Source organism: Brassica rapa, chromosome A07, assembly GCF_000309985.2.
Source record: "Brassica rapa cultivar Chiifu-401-42 chromosome A07, CAAS_Brap_v3.01, whole genome shotgun sequence".
Lineage (NCBI taxonomy): Eukaryota > Viridiplantae > Streptophyta > Magnoliopsida > Brassicales > Brassicaceae > Brassica > Brassica rapa.
This window is the reverse complement of record NC_024801.2, coordinates 20,475,185-20,488,167: the sequence shown is the minus strand read 5'-3', so window position 1 is coordinate 20,488,167 and position 12,983 is coordinate 20,475,185. Positions and strand designations below refer to the sequence as shown.

Genomic DNA, 12,983 nt, shown 5'->3' with positions numbered 1-12,983 from the left:
TTTAACTATGTCTTCCAATATCATTTTTTCTGTTTTTCTTACTAGTAATCACTATTTTTTCTGTTCAAAAGAATGTGCTTAATAATTTTTCTAACACTCTCATTATTTTTTTTTTTTGGGTTAAAATATTTCTATGATAATAGGTACACATACTATAAAATCAGTAATGGAAGATGTCTACATGCCCTCAAGGTAGAGATGTCTATGTGAGACTTCCCATGAACTTGGGAAGCTCATTGAGATTGATGGCCATATCTTCCACAACATCAAAAATAGAAGAGGAGTAATCCAATTCGATGTTGTTTTGTATCAAGACAGTGACACCAAGAAGATTATTAATTCATTTTTTTCTGTTAACATGACTTTCAAGGGTCATTTCTTTTCAGAGTTCACTAAATCAATGGTGAAGATGAGATCTATAGAAGTGAAGATTGGTGTCGAGGGAGAGATCCGACGCCAATGTAACACCACAAACTAAAATTTCTATTTAAATGATCAATTCTCTATCCGCCTATGTATGTTTGATCTAAATCTATAACCAGTAAAATGATATGTTATGGTTCAATCATTTATTTCCCTTAAACATCTTTATGTTTAATGTAGCAAAGACATGCTAATTAGTTTGTTTGCATCTTTTGATCAGGAGATAAACCAAACTGACATATGGTCTTCTTCTCTGGTCTTGTATCCTGGCTTAATGGTACCATTAAAGACAACAACTTATGTTAGAACTCTGTTTTTTAATTGAACAAAAGAGGCTGATTTTTTCCGGCAAGAACAGTAGAATTTTCGGTTAAACCGGTGGTTTTGAATTTTATTAGAACCCACATTGGTTTATAATTCGGTAAATTTGGTAGAAAACCAAAAATATGATGTATAAATTTTTGGTTGATTCGGTTTATTTGATTTATTTGGCAAAAATGTCTCAAACTGGTCGGTTTGCGGGATGAACCGGAAACTGACTAAATCAGAATCGAAAATTTTCTCAATTCGGTTCTTACCGAATGCTCAGGGACTACTTGAGAGTTGCCAATCGGGTCCCTAACCTGTCGAGTCACAAGCATCAAACTTGGCTCCTGATTTGATTCTCTCTCCAAAAAGTCGCGTCTTCTCCGATCTGGCCTCTGACCCGAACCCAATCACTCCATGGGGGAACACAAGGCCACCACCGACGGCGAGTCGTCGAGGACCTCGCCAAAGTTATTAGCTGCCGCTGACCGGAAGTTACTCAAGGTGGAGCTCCGGCGAGGCGAGACGACGTACGTCTCGTGGAAGAAGCTTATGAAGGAGGCTAGCAAGGTCCATGGTTCATCGACGCCCGACCCGGTTCCTAATGCTAATCCTAATCTTGATGCTCACCTTGCACCGGTGAGTTCTTAAGCTCTGTTACATTTGCATAGATTTTGACTCTTCTGCATCGAAAGGACCAACCTTTGTCTCTAAAGGACCAACCTTTGTCTTGTCCTCCTCCTGGGAGTTGAAATTTGTTGTTGGGAATGTTCTGGTTCATCCAGACAGAACCTCACTGTTTTTAACTGTTTGTCGGAATAACTCTTTTCTTGTCGGATTAACTTTTTTTTTTTTAATTGTCGGGTTAACTGATTGGTCGGGAAGGTTTCTGTAAGTCTTGGTAAAGTGAATTGTTCTGTCATTGGATTTACTTGTAGGGTTTCAATAAGTAAACTGTTGAAGCTAAGAAAAAACTACAACTTGACAGTGATCTGTTGTTGTCTAGTCTCGGTCAGTAATTTGAACTGCGGTTCGGTATGTGATTTGGTTTCATCGCTAGTGACATTGTTGCAACCTCGTTTTGGTTGAATATGTCACTCACAATTTCATTTGAAGGAAACTGGAGACGTTTCTGGCATATGATTTGGATCATGATCATGTGAGTTTCTAATGCTTTTGTTGGTATATCCAATGCAGGGGGCACCGGCAGAAGGTGAAATGGTCGACCAACCTCATTCTAATCGTTTTAACGCCGTTATTGAGAAGATCGAAAGGCTCTACATGGTATGTTTCCCCTATTTTTTCTCACCATTGATGTGTCTATTGTTTAGCAGTACGAGTTAGATGAATGTTTTTGATTTTCTAGGGGAGAGATAGTAGTGATGGGGAAGAGTTAGATGGTGCTCCGGATGATGACGAGTATGACACTGAAGATTCATTCATCGATGACGTTGAACTGGTCAGACAGTATAGATATCCTCCATATGTTTGTTTTTCTTATAAGATCAAAGTGTATCTTGATAGCTGACACATTATTCTTCTCTTTTCTTTGCATTGTAGGATGAGTATTTTGAAGTTGATGATGCGAAAATTAAACATGATGGGTTTTTTGTCAACAAAGGAAAGTTAGAACAGATGTAAGTTTCTTGTCCTCTTAATTGCAAAACGCAGTGACCAATAAATACCATTTCATAGCAGTGTGGGCTCTGATTATAGATAGGATTCATGTTCTCACAGTTTCTCTATACATATGCTATCTTCCATTTACCAGTTTTATCTAAAATTGTGAATTCTTTTTTTCTACAACAGTGAACCGTCCACAGCAACAATGTCAAACCAAAAACCAAAGAAAAGGCAAAGGAAAGAGTCAGCAAAACCTTCCGGCGATGTTGTTGATGTATCCAGAAAGCAAGCCAAGACGGATGGGGGAAAGGTAGTACCATTGCTTGCAAATGACTTTTTGAATCCGTAAGAGTTTCAGTCAAGAAGATTGATAACATGAATGCTAAATTCCAGGATCAATCAGCTGCTTCTGGGCCTTCTCTGAAGAAAAAAATCAGTGATTCAAAGACAGTGCAGGATTCGGTTTCTCCTTTGAAACCTCAAAGTGGCAATGACTTGGAAAATGTGAAGCATAGTGATAAAGCGAATCTGCTGAGAAACGCCCTAAGTCCGAGGTCAAAGGCAGCTGAATCTTCTGGGGCCCTTCATATGAAGCACAGCAACAAAGGTGCTCATCAGCTATCTAATTCACCATTGCCAGGGAAACCTCGGCCAGATGTTTTGGCTAAATCAACAGTAGTCCGTCAGAAGGAAAACACTGACAATGCAACTGTAAGCAGACAATCTATTCAGAGAAAAGGCGGTTCTAACGCCAGGCCTAAAACCTCAACACTTGAGAAAGCCTTCAGAGAATTGGAGAAGGTGGTCGCTGAATGTGAGTGAGCACTTAATCACTACGTGTATTGGGAGTTTAAATACAATTTTAGCAAAACTATAATGTACAATTTTTATTGCAGCAAGGCCTCCTGCTGCTGCCACTGAGAATCAAGATGCTGATACCTCCTCATCCCAAGCAGTGAAGAGGAGATTGCCAGGAGACGTAAAATCGAAGCTTGCTAAAGTTGCTAGGATTGCGGTAATCAAACTCTTATGTATGTTTCTTTTTTACTCTTAAAAAATCTTCCAAATGTATTGAGATTTTTATTTTTATTGAAGCAGGCGAGCCAAGGGAATGTATCAGGAGAGTTAATCAATCGTCTCATGAGCATTGTTGGTCATCTAATTCAAGTTAGATCTCTGAAGGTACAGAGACTTGTTATTTGAATGGAGTTGTGATTCTTACTGAGGCATAAGATTATATAATGCTTATTGTTACAGAGGAACTTGAAGATCATGATTGATTCTGGAGACTCTGCAAATCGAGAAAAAGATAACAAGTTTCAACGTATCAAGAATGAAGTTGTTGAGATGTTAAAAACACAAGTTCCATTGATTGAATCCCAGGTTCTCTCTCTTCTACTCTACTAGTTTCACTGATTTGATTTTCAAATTGTCTCTGATAGATACTTTTGTTCTTGTCTCTGTTGTTGGATTTAGACATCCATTGTCAATGAATGCTTCTCTCTCTGATAATGGCTAGGCACTATATTTCCTTGGTTTTCTGTTATAGGGTCTATACTGACATAAAGTGTTTCACAGGCAACCAATCAAGAAGCTGGAACATCAGACGATTTTCAGGATGTTGGTCCACCTGCGAAGAAGAAGTTTGTCATGGATGCAGCGATGGAGGACAAACTATGTGATCTATATGACATCTTTGTTGATGTAATTAAGTTTTTTTTTCCATTTTTTGGCAACCTTACATAACAATGTTTTTCAACTTGTTAGATCCAGACTTGAAGTGTTAGTTTTTTTGTGTGGTAATCATAGGGATTGGATGAAGATTCAGGTCCACATATCAGAAAGCTTTATGCAAATGTAAGTTATTTTCAAGTTCCTTGTCTTTTGGCACTCATGGTCTATTTGGTTCTTCCTAACTGAGTTTCTTTTGTGATTTATTCATGATCCAGTTAGCTGAACTCTGGCCAAATAGGTTGATGGACAATCATGGGATCAAGCGTGCCATTTGCAGAGCAAAGGAAAGGCGGAGAGCATTGTATGAAAATCATGGCAAGGAGATGGTATGAGAGAGATTCCGTTTCCATGATCTCAGCAAATCTCTCTGCAGTATGGTCATTTATCAGCTCTTTTCTTATTGAAGGGTCAAGGGAAGATGACTAAGAGGAAACAGACGCTACCAAAACCAGAGGGTACTACTGCCTATCCCGAGAAGGCTTCAAGTGTTGGAGATAAAACAACAGGTGTTGTTGTCCCAAGCGCAACCACCACGTCCTTAGTCACCACTCAACCTACAGTTGACAAATCAAAGCAGCAACATGAGAAACTGAAGGGATCCTCAAGCTCTTCAGCAGAAGCAAAAGCAGCCAAAAAAAAGACAGAAAAGGCTGTTGAAGTTTCTCACCTGGCCACAGAGAAAGCTATTGTTCTTGCTCTGAAGCAGCAGACACAAGCTCCCCCGGACCTGAACCTGCCAAGTTAAAGCACTCCGGCCTAGTTTCTGTAGTTGAAGCCTGGCTCTAGCCTTGCCTTTATAACTTTAATGTATCTTCTAATTTTGCGTCTAGCCATAATTTTTCTCGGTGTATTTTCTTTGAAGTAGGAGAGGAAGTTCTTCCTCTCTCCTGTGTACAAATTATCAAGTTTTATTTGCCTTTGTTTTTATTTGCTGTTAATTACCAAGCAAGTATGGTTAGAAATGGATGTTTATGAAATAACAACATTCTCATGACTAGCTGCATCAAAAAGTCATGAATCCATATGTAGACATAGTTACATAGTTTCTGAAATGTTGCAGACAATATTATGACTCTGTTCCTTCATTATATGATGAAAATAATGACAATAATAATGTTACTTATGTGCTGTTTGCTCTATAGATTTAACTAACAAAATGAGACAAAGAAAAGCGCACATACATTTATATTCAGAAACTAAGAACACAAGTGACAACAAAGATTCAAAATCACTTAAAAAGAAAGAAAAAAAAAACAAAATACAAAGCCAGAAAAGCAGATGCCAGATTATCAATTATTAAATTTGGCATTAAGAGAAAATAATACAACATGTGGGCAAGGAGAAAACAGTGGTAGTAACATTCTTAGAGAGTCTTTACAGCTAGAAAACGAGGCTCTTTAGGCATGAACTTCTGGTTTGCATAGACATCCATATAATCTCCAAACACATACTTTGGATACTTCTTCTTACTTCCTTCCTCCGCCGCTGCCGTCATCTCCGGTGGACCAATGGCCGCCTTGTACGACGGGTTGTAGAAGGAAGCTATTGACCTCCGGTTTCCATTTTCCCTGGCCAACACTCTGTGCCATGCACTCTTGTACCTGCCAAATCCATCTTGGTTTAAAATCTAAAACCCAAAATCTCAAAACGTATTTTGTTAAACCGGTTTTATTCTGAATGAAAATGAAGCTAGAAATGTTTAATCCAGATAAACCAAACCGGTCTAGTTCCAACAAAATACAAACCGGAAAATATCTGATTAATTTTAATTTTAATTTAGTCAAAATGTAAATTTTTGAATATTTTAAGTTGTGAATTTTATATTTTTATACGGTTTTTTAGCATATACTCCGCTTATATATCAGTAATTTATATTTTTAGTCCTGTGTGGTTTTAAGTTTTAACAGTGTGACTTTGATATAATTTAATATATAATTCTAATATTATTTTAAAGTTAAAATAAATATATTTGATATAATAAAAAATGAACTAAAAGCCTTAAGATGTTACCTTCCATTGCTAAGAACTTCAATCTGATCACCAGTGTTGATAACAATAGCATTAGGCAGCGGCTGAACATCGATCCACTCTCCATCTTTCAACACCTGAAGACCATCGTACTCATCGTCTTGGAACAGCAAGACGACACCTCCTGCATCAGTATGAGCTCGAAGGCCATTGACGAGCTGAGGATGAGGACAAGGTGGGTAATGGCTGACTTTGGTTCCAAAGAAAGCCGTCTCTTCTCCATCTTCCATCCCTTCGTTAAAAGCTTTCTTTATGTAACCTTTAGGCAAGCCCAAGTTCTCATCCATCACTTCCATCATCTTGCTCGCTAGCTTCCTCACTTCTCCTCTGTATTCTACCATCGTCTCTCTGTTTTTGGAGAAAACAAATTTTGTAAAAAGTTTTGATTTTTGGAAATGGGTTTGAGTGAGAAGAGAGAGGTTGTGTGTTTACTTGAAGTTGGAAGTGTTGCATGGCCATTCGTTTTCGCTGTGGTCTAAGAGAGTGAAGTTATCTTCCCAGTCAACGTTTTCGAGTTTCTCGGTGGAGTTTTTCTGAAGCAGGTCGTTGAGAAGCTTCACGGGTGTTGAGGTCTTGAATGCTTCTTCTCTCTCTGTTTTGTAGCACTCTGAGCTCAGCTTCTTCACCTTGTTAAGAAGCTCCAAGGGAATCCCATGGTTCACCAGCTACACAGAAACAGAGTGATGAGCTCATCAAAAAACAGAGAGATAAAGTTCTGATTTTTAAGATTCGAACCTGGAAAAATCCCCATTCTTCGCAAGCTTTAGCGATTTCAGAGAGTGTCTTCTCTCTTTCTTCACCATTGATCTTGGAGAAATCAATCACAGGAACAGCCATTTCAGAGCGAGATGTGTATTAAGGCAAAAAGCTCTGTTTTAGAAAAAGTCAAAGACGACTCTGTTTTTGTTAATTAGATTTAGTTGTGAGGATTATGGAAAGCTTAGGACTTTATTTATACTATACTCCCTGATTTTCCCCTTTTGTTTTTTATTTTTATTTTGTCAAATAAAATTAGATTAAAAATGTCAACTATTCATTTCTAAGTATTTGCTTTATTTCGTTAACTTTAAGCTTAAAGATACTGTTGAATCCTATATTCATATTAAAAGGGTTTAAAGGTTATAACAATCACCAAAATCGATGTGCATAGGTGATAAGGTTTAAGGCTTATAATATTCACCAAATCGATGTGCATAGGTGATTTTATTATCCTGAAGCAGCTTCAGTTTAGTCCATCCATCTTCTTGACTTGAAATTTTGATGTGGAACATTAGTATGACAATTGAAAAAAAGTTAGTTCCTTTTACAAGACTATTTCATTGTTCAAAAAATAAAAGTTAACTCCAATCATTTTGAACAATTTCTCCCATTTGATTGTTATGAGACACACGTTCTTTCTCATAATTTATTATTTTCATACGTGAATACTGGAATTTATAAAATTAAAAACAGGCTTACTATTGTCATCAAAATACTACAAACACACATAATTTGAATATCATATTTTCGTAGAAACAATATAGATATACTTGAATTCCATTAGGTCTTGCTGTTAACGCAAGGGGGTTAATATATCCAATCAATATATTTTGTTTAATTGGTGCCGAATCAGAGTTAGATTACTTAATAAAAACAATGTTTTATATATTAACGTTGGTTAATTATAATATTATAAATTAGAAAAATGTTATATAAATAATTTTATAACTGTAAATGTTCTTCTTTTGAACCGCTTTATGAAAATTTACGGTTTTACTTGTATTTTGATGAAGATCTATTTACTTTATTAATTTGTATAATTTTTTTTGTGGCTCGAAACTCTAATCTCTTAATATAAAGTACTAATTAACTCTCTCAATTAAACCAATGGACTAAAAGTGTTTCAACATTTTGTTCTGTTTTGTGAGTCAAGATTATATTATAATCTATCCCAAAAATTATGTTAAAATTTATCCCAAAATCTATGTTAAAATTTATCTCTATAACTCTCCACTTTAGATTACGGCTGAGATCATTCATACGTGATTAGTTAGCATAAGAAGAAAGAGTGACGGGTATGGGTTTGAATAACTGAATGCCTCTTTTATATCTTTATGAGTTATGAACGTGGAAAGTAATGATAGGTTTTGAGAATTATATCCAAAATAATTATAGACACTTGTTTTCATGACATATGTGGACAAAGGGAACACATGGGAGGGGGGATTGATTCATATACAGATATTTGTTTTGGTCTAAATTCATATACAGATATCGATGGAAGAAAGAGCATATGCATTTTACTTTTGTAAAGCTACAAACTATAATAGTCGAAGATGATTCATATATTTTTGTCGTCATGGTCGAATATAATTAACAAAAAAATATTTAGAAAATTAGAGGTAATGTTATTAGTTGAAATAGTTGTCTTTACAGCACAGCCATCTCTGCTGTACACATGAGCAGGTGATGCCTCTTTTTGTCTTCGTCCCAAATATCCATGCCTTTGTTTGCATACGAGCATGGTAACAAATTATTTAGTATATTCTATTTTTGAATATCCTCTTAGTATATTTTTAATATACTCAATACAGATGCTGAGATCAATATTACCAAATATGATCACATCATATAATCTGTATACAATTTTCATATTTTGGTCAAGTCGGTACAAAGTAGATCATATCAGAACGGCTGAAGTGGCTGACTGTTAAACAAATTAATTGTCTTTATCTTTATTCGTTAATAATGTACTGACTGACGTAATTCCGGAGTTGCACATTTGTAGCAAATATTAATTTGTTTATTTATTATATACAAGGTTAACATTATAAACTATTGAAAACAAATTCATTGTTGTTAAGTAAAGCGGCTGATGATGTTTAGACCAAAAAAAAGTGGCTGATGATTGTATGACATTTTAAACTCCCACGAAATTTTAATCTGAAAACTAATTAAAGGGGTTAATTAGTTTTGAAGATAACTGTCTAATGGATGACAACTGGGTAAATGAGCCGAATCATTATGACATTTTAATGTTTTTCCGTATACTTGCGGTATGTCATATATACTGCTATTCCTGGGTGATGAAGAAACTGAAAAGTGCACTTATGAAGCTGAGTCTCCTGATGAAGTTGCTTTCCTTGTTGCTACTAGGGAGTTTGGTTTTGAGTTTACTAAGAGAACTCAAACAAGTGTGTTTGTTGCTGAACTCAAACAAGTATGCACTTATCGATTTTGTTTTTTTTGTCAACTGACAAATAATTTTCCTTAGACTAAACTTTGAAGTATGTTTCTAACACGAAATTTTTAGTTATGGTACTGCATCTCCCATCTGTCGGTGCATGTGTATGTATAATGTTTTTTCAGCTGCTATATGCATGCTTAAACGTAAATCATCATAGTTTGTGAAAGAGTTAGAATTAATTAGATCTGAATTATTTGATTTTGCTAGTAGTTATGATAGTGGTTTGTCATATGGATCTCTGTTGTATGTTTGTTAGTATTATTGACATTATTGATACATTGTCTATTTCATAGTTTAGTGATAATTGATACATTTTCATCTTATAATTATTTGATTTTGCTAGTAGTTATGATAGTGGTTTGTCATATGGATCTCTGTTGTATGTTTGTCAGTATTATATATTGATGATACATTTATAGATAGTTGATACATTTTCATCTCATAGTTATCTGATTCTGCAGTTGTAGTTATGATAGTGATTTGTTAGATGGATCTCTGTTATCGAGACTATTAATACATTTCCTTTTCATGGTTATAAATTAGTTGGTATATGATTAATTCAAGAAGACTGTTTGCTCCCACTATTTCACATGCACCACTTTTTTTTTTGTCATTGCACCACTATAACCTTTAATATTGCACCACTATTTTTTTTTGTCATTGCACCACTATAACCCTTAATATTGTGATTAACTATATACAGTAAATTTTTTATAATTTAATAATGTTGGAACTTTGGAAAATTACAGTTCAAAATTACTATTTATAGTATATTAATTTATAAATATTTACTGTATACGAAACACCAACGCATAGTATCCCCTACTTAATGTTTAGTACTTTTTAATAGTTGATACTTAAAAGCAAAGCCGTCCATGATCACATGGGACTACACTTGGAAGTGGTGTTTGTATTAATAAGTTGTTAGTTAATAATCGTTACTTTATTTATAAATTATAAAGAGTAAATGGTTTGTCATCCAAATGCATTCCCCCATGCCACTGTTCTAGTAAGATCAACGAGTAAAAATACTGACAACAATATAACTAGTAATTCATTTTCCAAAACAAATTGATCAACTTTAATATGTAAATGAAAAATTAAGAGTGGGGAGAAATACTAGATTAATTAGTCTTGAAGGGGAAACTGAGTGAAGCACATGATGCTGGTGATCTCTGTCTCTTTTATAGTTTTATGTTGCAGCAGCCAGCATGCAATCGAATCTAGGGACTATAAACTCCACGTTACTATAACATCTTTGATCGTAATCAGATAAAAATAAGTAGGGTCCTCTTATTGTACACGCACTAATTTTTATTTACATCAATCAGTCAATCGAAAATCGAAATGCATGTTATATCCCGCTGAAAGAAATTATCCACCGAAATAAGAAAAGTATAAAGATTCTAAAGTATCATATAATCAGTTAGTTTTTATCATTATAATGTCCGTTTATGTGCTCTTACATAGTCATTTTTGTTATAATGATCGTATAAGGGTATTCCACATACTGTTAATACAATTAGGATCGTAGTAGTAACATGCGTAATAACTTACATCGATATATATATATATATATTATATAAATTTTAGTTACTTTTACTGCGGTGTTATTTTAACCATTACCATTCAAACTCATAATATCAAAGTATACGCCTCGGCCACTTTTTTTGTAAGTTTTTATATTTTCTATAATAAGAAAAAAAAATCTTTGAAACAGAAATGTTTCATGATGACAAGACAATCTTAATAACCAGCTTAGTTCGATGTATGAACATCTTCCTCGATATTGTATGAGCATAGCTAACTTGAAGGGGAGAAAACTAATTAAGGCTTGTAAGAACTATTGTCGACAATGCTATAAATTCTCGAATCTAGTGGACGTACTACTTAAATAAACTATGTATTAATTAAGAAAATATTGTCTTCTTGGTTGCCCCTTGACTATGTAGTGATTCATTCATAAATAATGTTTCATCATATTATTCACTTAGGGAGAAAATGAAGACACATTAACTAAGGGTTTAACTGATAACTTTTATAGGAACACTGAACACTGAATGAAAAATGAATGAATATAAATAAAATTATAGAAATAACGAAGAATAATGATTTTTTATTAAAATTAATGAGAAGCAAGTTTGTTCTATAATTCTCTACAATAAAAAAATAAAAAAAAATGTAAAGAAAAAATTATTCCATATAAAAAAATTAAATTGTTAAAAGATATAGTGTTCCACTTCATTTATTTGGTCACCATTTAAACCTAAATGCGCTTACTCCTCCTCCGCAAAGTAAAATAGTGAAAAGTGGTCGGTTTGTTTCCATACATTTTGGAGTATTAATTGGCCATAACTTTACCGTTACCGACATTTCCATGTTTCCATGTATTTTGTAGTAAATTGACCCTATTAACTTGTTTTTTTAATAACTTGTGTATGTGCACAAAATCAATGTTACAATGTACATAGAAAATATTACACGTCATGGTCTACGGTTCTTGGCTTTCCATCGACATTCGACACGGTCACACGGAGAAGCTAACTTCAAAGGCAACTAGAGTTTGATCCGCACTTTCGTGCGGATATTTTTTTGTTTTCTATAATTTTAACTAAGAGATTCTGAAGAAAATAATTATAGTTAGATTAGTTTTTGTGGTTTGACGAAAATAATGTTTTGAAGAAGAAGGATCAAAAAATTATTTTCTTCTGAAGAAAATAAGTAAAAAGCTTTGCTTGCCCTCTGTGAAGCTGTCCTTTGATTATTATCTTCGTGTCAAAGCTTTTAGTTTTCCATGATAATTATTATGGATTTCATGAGTATAAAGCAGAAAAAGTAACAAATTTAACTTCTTGTTCCAAAAAAGGTAACAAATTCAACTTATTTTTTATCATAAATGTTTCAGATTTTTTACAACATGGCCAATCTGTCCAAAGAAGAAGACAGTGAATAAATCTTTTAAATGAGTATAAAATGTTAATCAACCATATGAAACCCGAAACCAACTTTTGAATTCTTCAACTTTCCTTTAATATTTGAAGTTTCCCTATTTAACTTTTGACTATTCACAGGATTTGCAAGAATAAATAAAAAAAATGCATAGATAGCTAGTACCTCTAATTATGTATATTGACCCATAGTACTTCTAGTTATGTTTCGATCGATTACAGATAGTTCGTGATTAAAGACCAAAAGCATTGTCACTTAGTTGCATATTACTATTTTTTGTTTGCCATTATGTATTCAATCTAGGGCTGGGCAAATAAACCGAACCCGAAAATCCGAACCGAACCCGATCCGATAAAAATGAATCCGAACCGATCCGAACCCGACATAAATACCGAATGGATCCTGTTTTTTGGTATATTGGGTTATAGGTATTATCCGAACCGAACCCGGACCTAAATGGATATCCGATAGAACCCGAAATATTTATAATAACAAAAAAACTTCTACAAAATATAATCTTAATTCTTAATATGTATCTAAAATACTGTAAGATATTATTGAACTTCTAAAATAATTATCTATTATATGAAGGTTGATGGTGGAATGTAGCGGTTGAAGCCTAAAGTTTTTTTATTTTGGTTTTGTTTTCATTGAATAGTGTTTCTCATTTCATTTCATGAGAACTTAGTTTTTG

At 34.2% G+C, this 12,983-nt stretch overlaps 2 protein-coding genes across 3 annotated transcripts; one reads left to right on the top strand and one right to left on the bottom strand.

The window, feature by feature from the left end:
• The first annotated feature begins 986 nt into the window (after window positions 1–986).
• Window positions 987–5,024, top strand: LOC103830572 (ubinuclein-2). Of its 2 annotated transcripts, none has more exons than XM_009106380.3 (13): window positions 987–1,368; window positions 1,927–2,013; window positions 2,096–2,188; window positions 2,290–2,366; window positions 2,539–2,662; window positions 2,746–3,166; window positions 3,249–3,367; window positions 3,451–3,534; window positions 3,610–3,735; window positions 3,931–4,056; window positions 4,162–4,209; window positions 4,302–4,412; window positions 4,493–5,024. In XM_009106380.3, exons 1-13 carry the CDS (start codon window positions 1,147–1,149, stop codon window positions 4,829–4,831), a joined length of 1,977 nt encoding a protein of 658 aa, XP_009104628.1. In that variant the 5' UTR covers window positions 987–1,146; the 3' UTR covers window positions 4,832–5,024. The 2 variants fall into 2 exon arrangements, with proteins under 2 accessions (XP_009104628.1, XP_009104627.1); XM_009106379.3 differs by having other exon boundaries at window positions 3,448–3,534.
• Window positions 5,025–5,243: 219 nt separating this feature from the next.
• Window positions 5,244–7,121, bottom strand: LOC103830571 (1-aminocyclopropane-1-carboxylate oxidase 5). Its single transcript, XM_009106377.3, has 4 exons — window positions 6,850–7,121; window positions 6,547–6,779; window positions 6,097–6,462; window positions 5,244–5,687 (listed from the first exon to the last, which is right to left on the bottom strand). Exons 1-4 carry the CDS (start codon window positions 6,949–6,951, stop codon window positions 5,450–5,452), a joined length of 939 nt encoding a protein of 312 aa, XP_009104625.1. The 5' UTR covers window positions 6,952–7,121; the 3' UTR covers window positions 5,244–5,449.
• Between the last annotated feature and the right edge of the window lie 5,862 nt (window positions 7,122–12,983).

Bases quoted from the DNA above. Each gene is read 5' to 3' on its own strand.
- LOC103830571 (XM_009106377.3), bottom strand. From the start codon at position 6,951: ATGGCTGTTCCTGTGATTGATTTCTCCAAGATCAATGGTGAAGAAAGA. The intron at 6,463-6,546 runs GTAAACACACAA...CTCCAAAAACAG, and splicing joins TGCAACACTTCCAACTTCAA to AGAGACGATGGTAGAATACA. The intron at 5,688-6,096 runs GTAACATCTTAA...TGGATTTGGCAG, and splicing joins GAAGTTCTTAGCAATGGAAG to GTACAAGAGTGCATGGCACA.
- LOC103830572 (XM_009106379.3), top strand. From the start codon at position 1,147: ATGGGGGAACACAAGGCCACCACCGACGGCGAGTCGTCGAGGACCTCG. The intron at 3,167-3,248 runs GTGAGTGAGCAC...TTTTTATTGCAG, and splicing joins GGAGAAGGTGGTCGCTGAAT to CAAGGCCTCCTGCTGCTGCC. The intron at 3,736-3,930 runs GTTCTCTCTCTT...AGTGTTTCACAG, and splicing joins TTCCATTGATTGAATCCCAG to GCAACCAATCAAGAAGCTGG.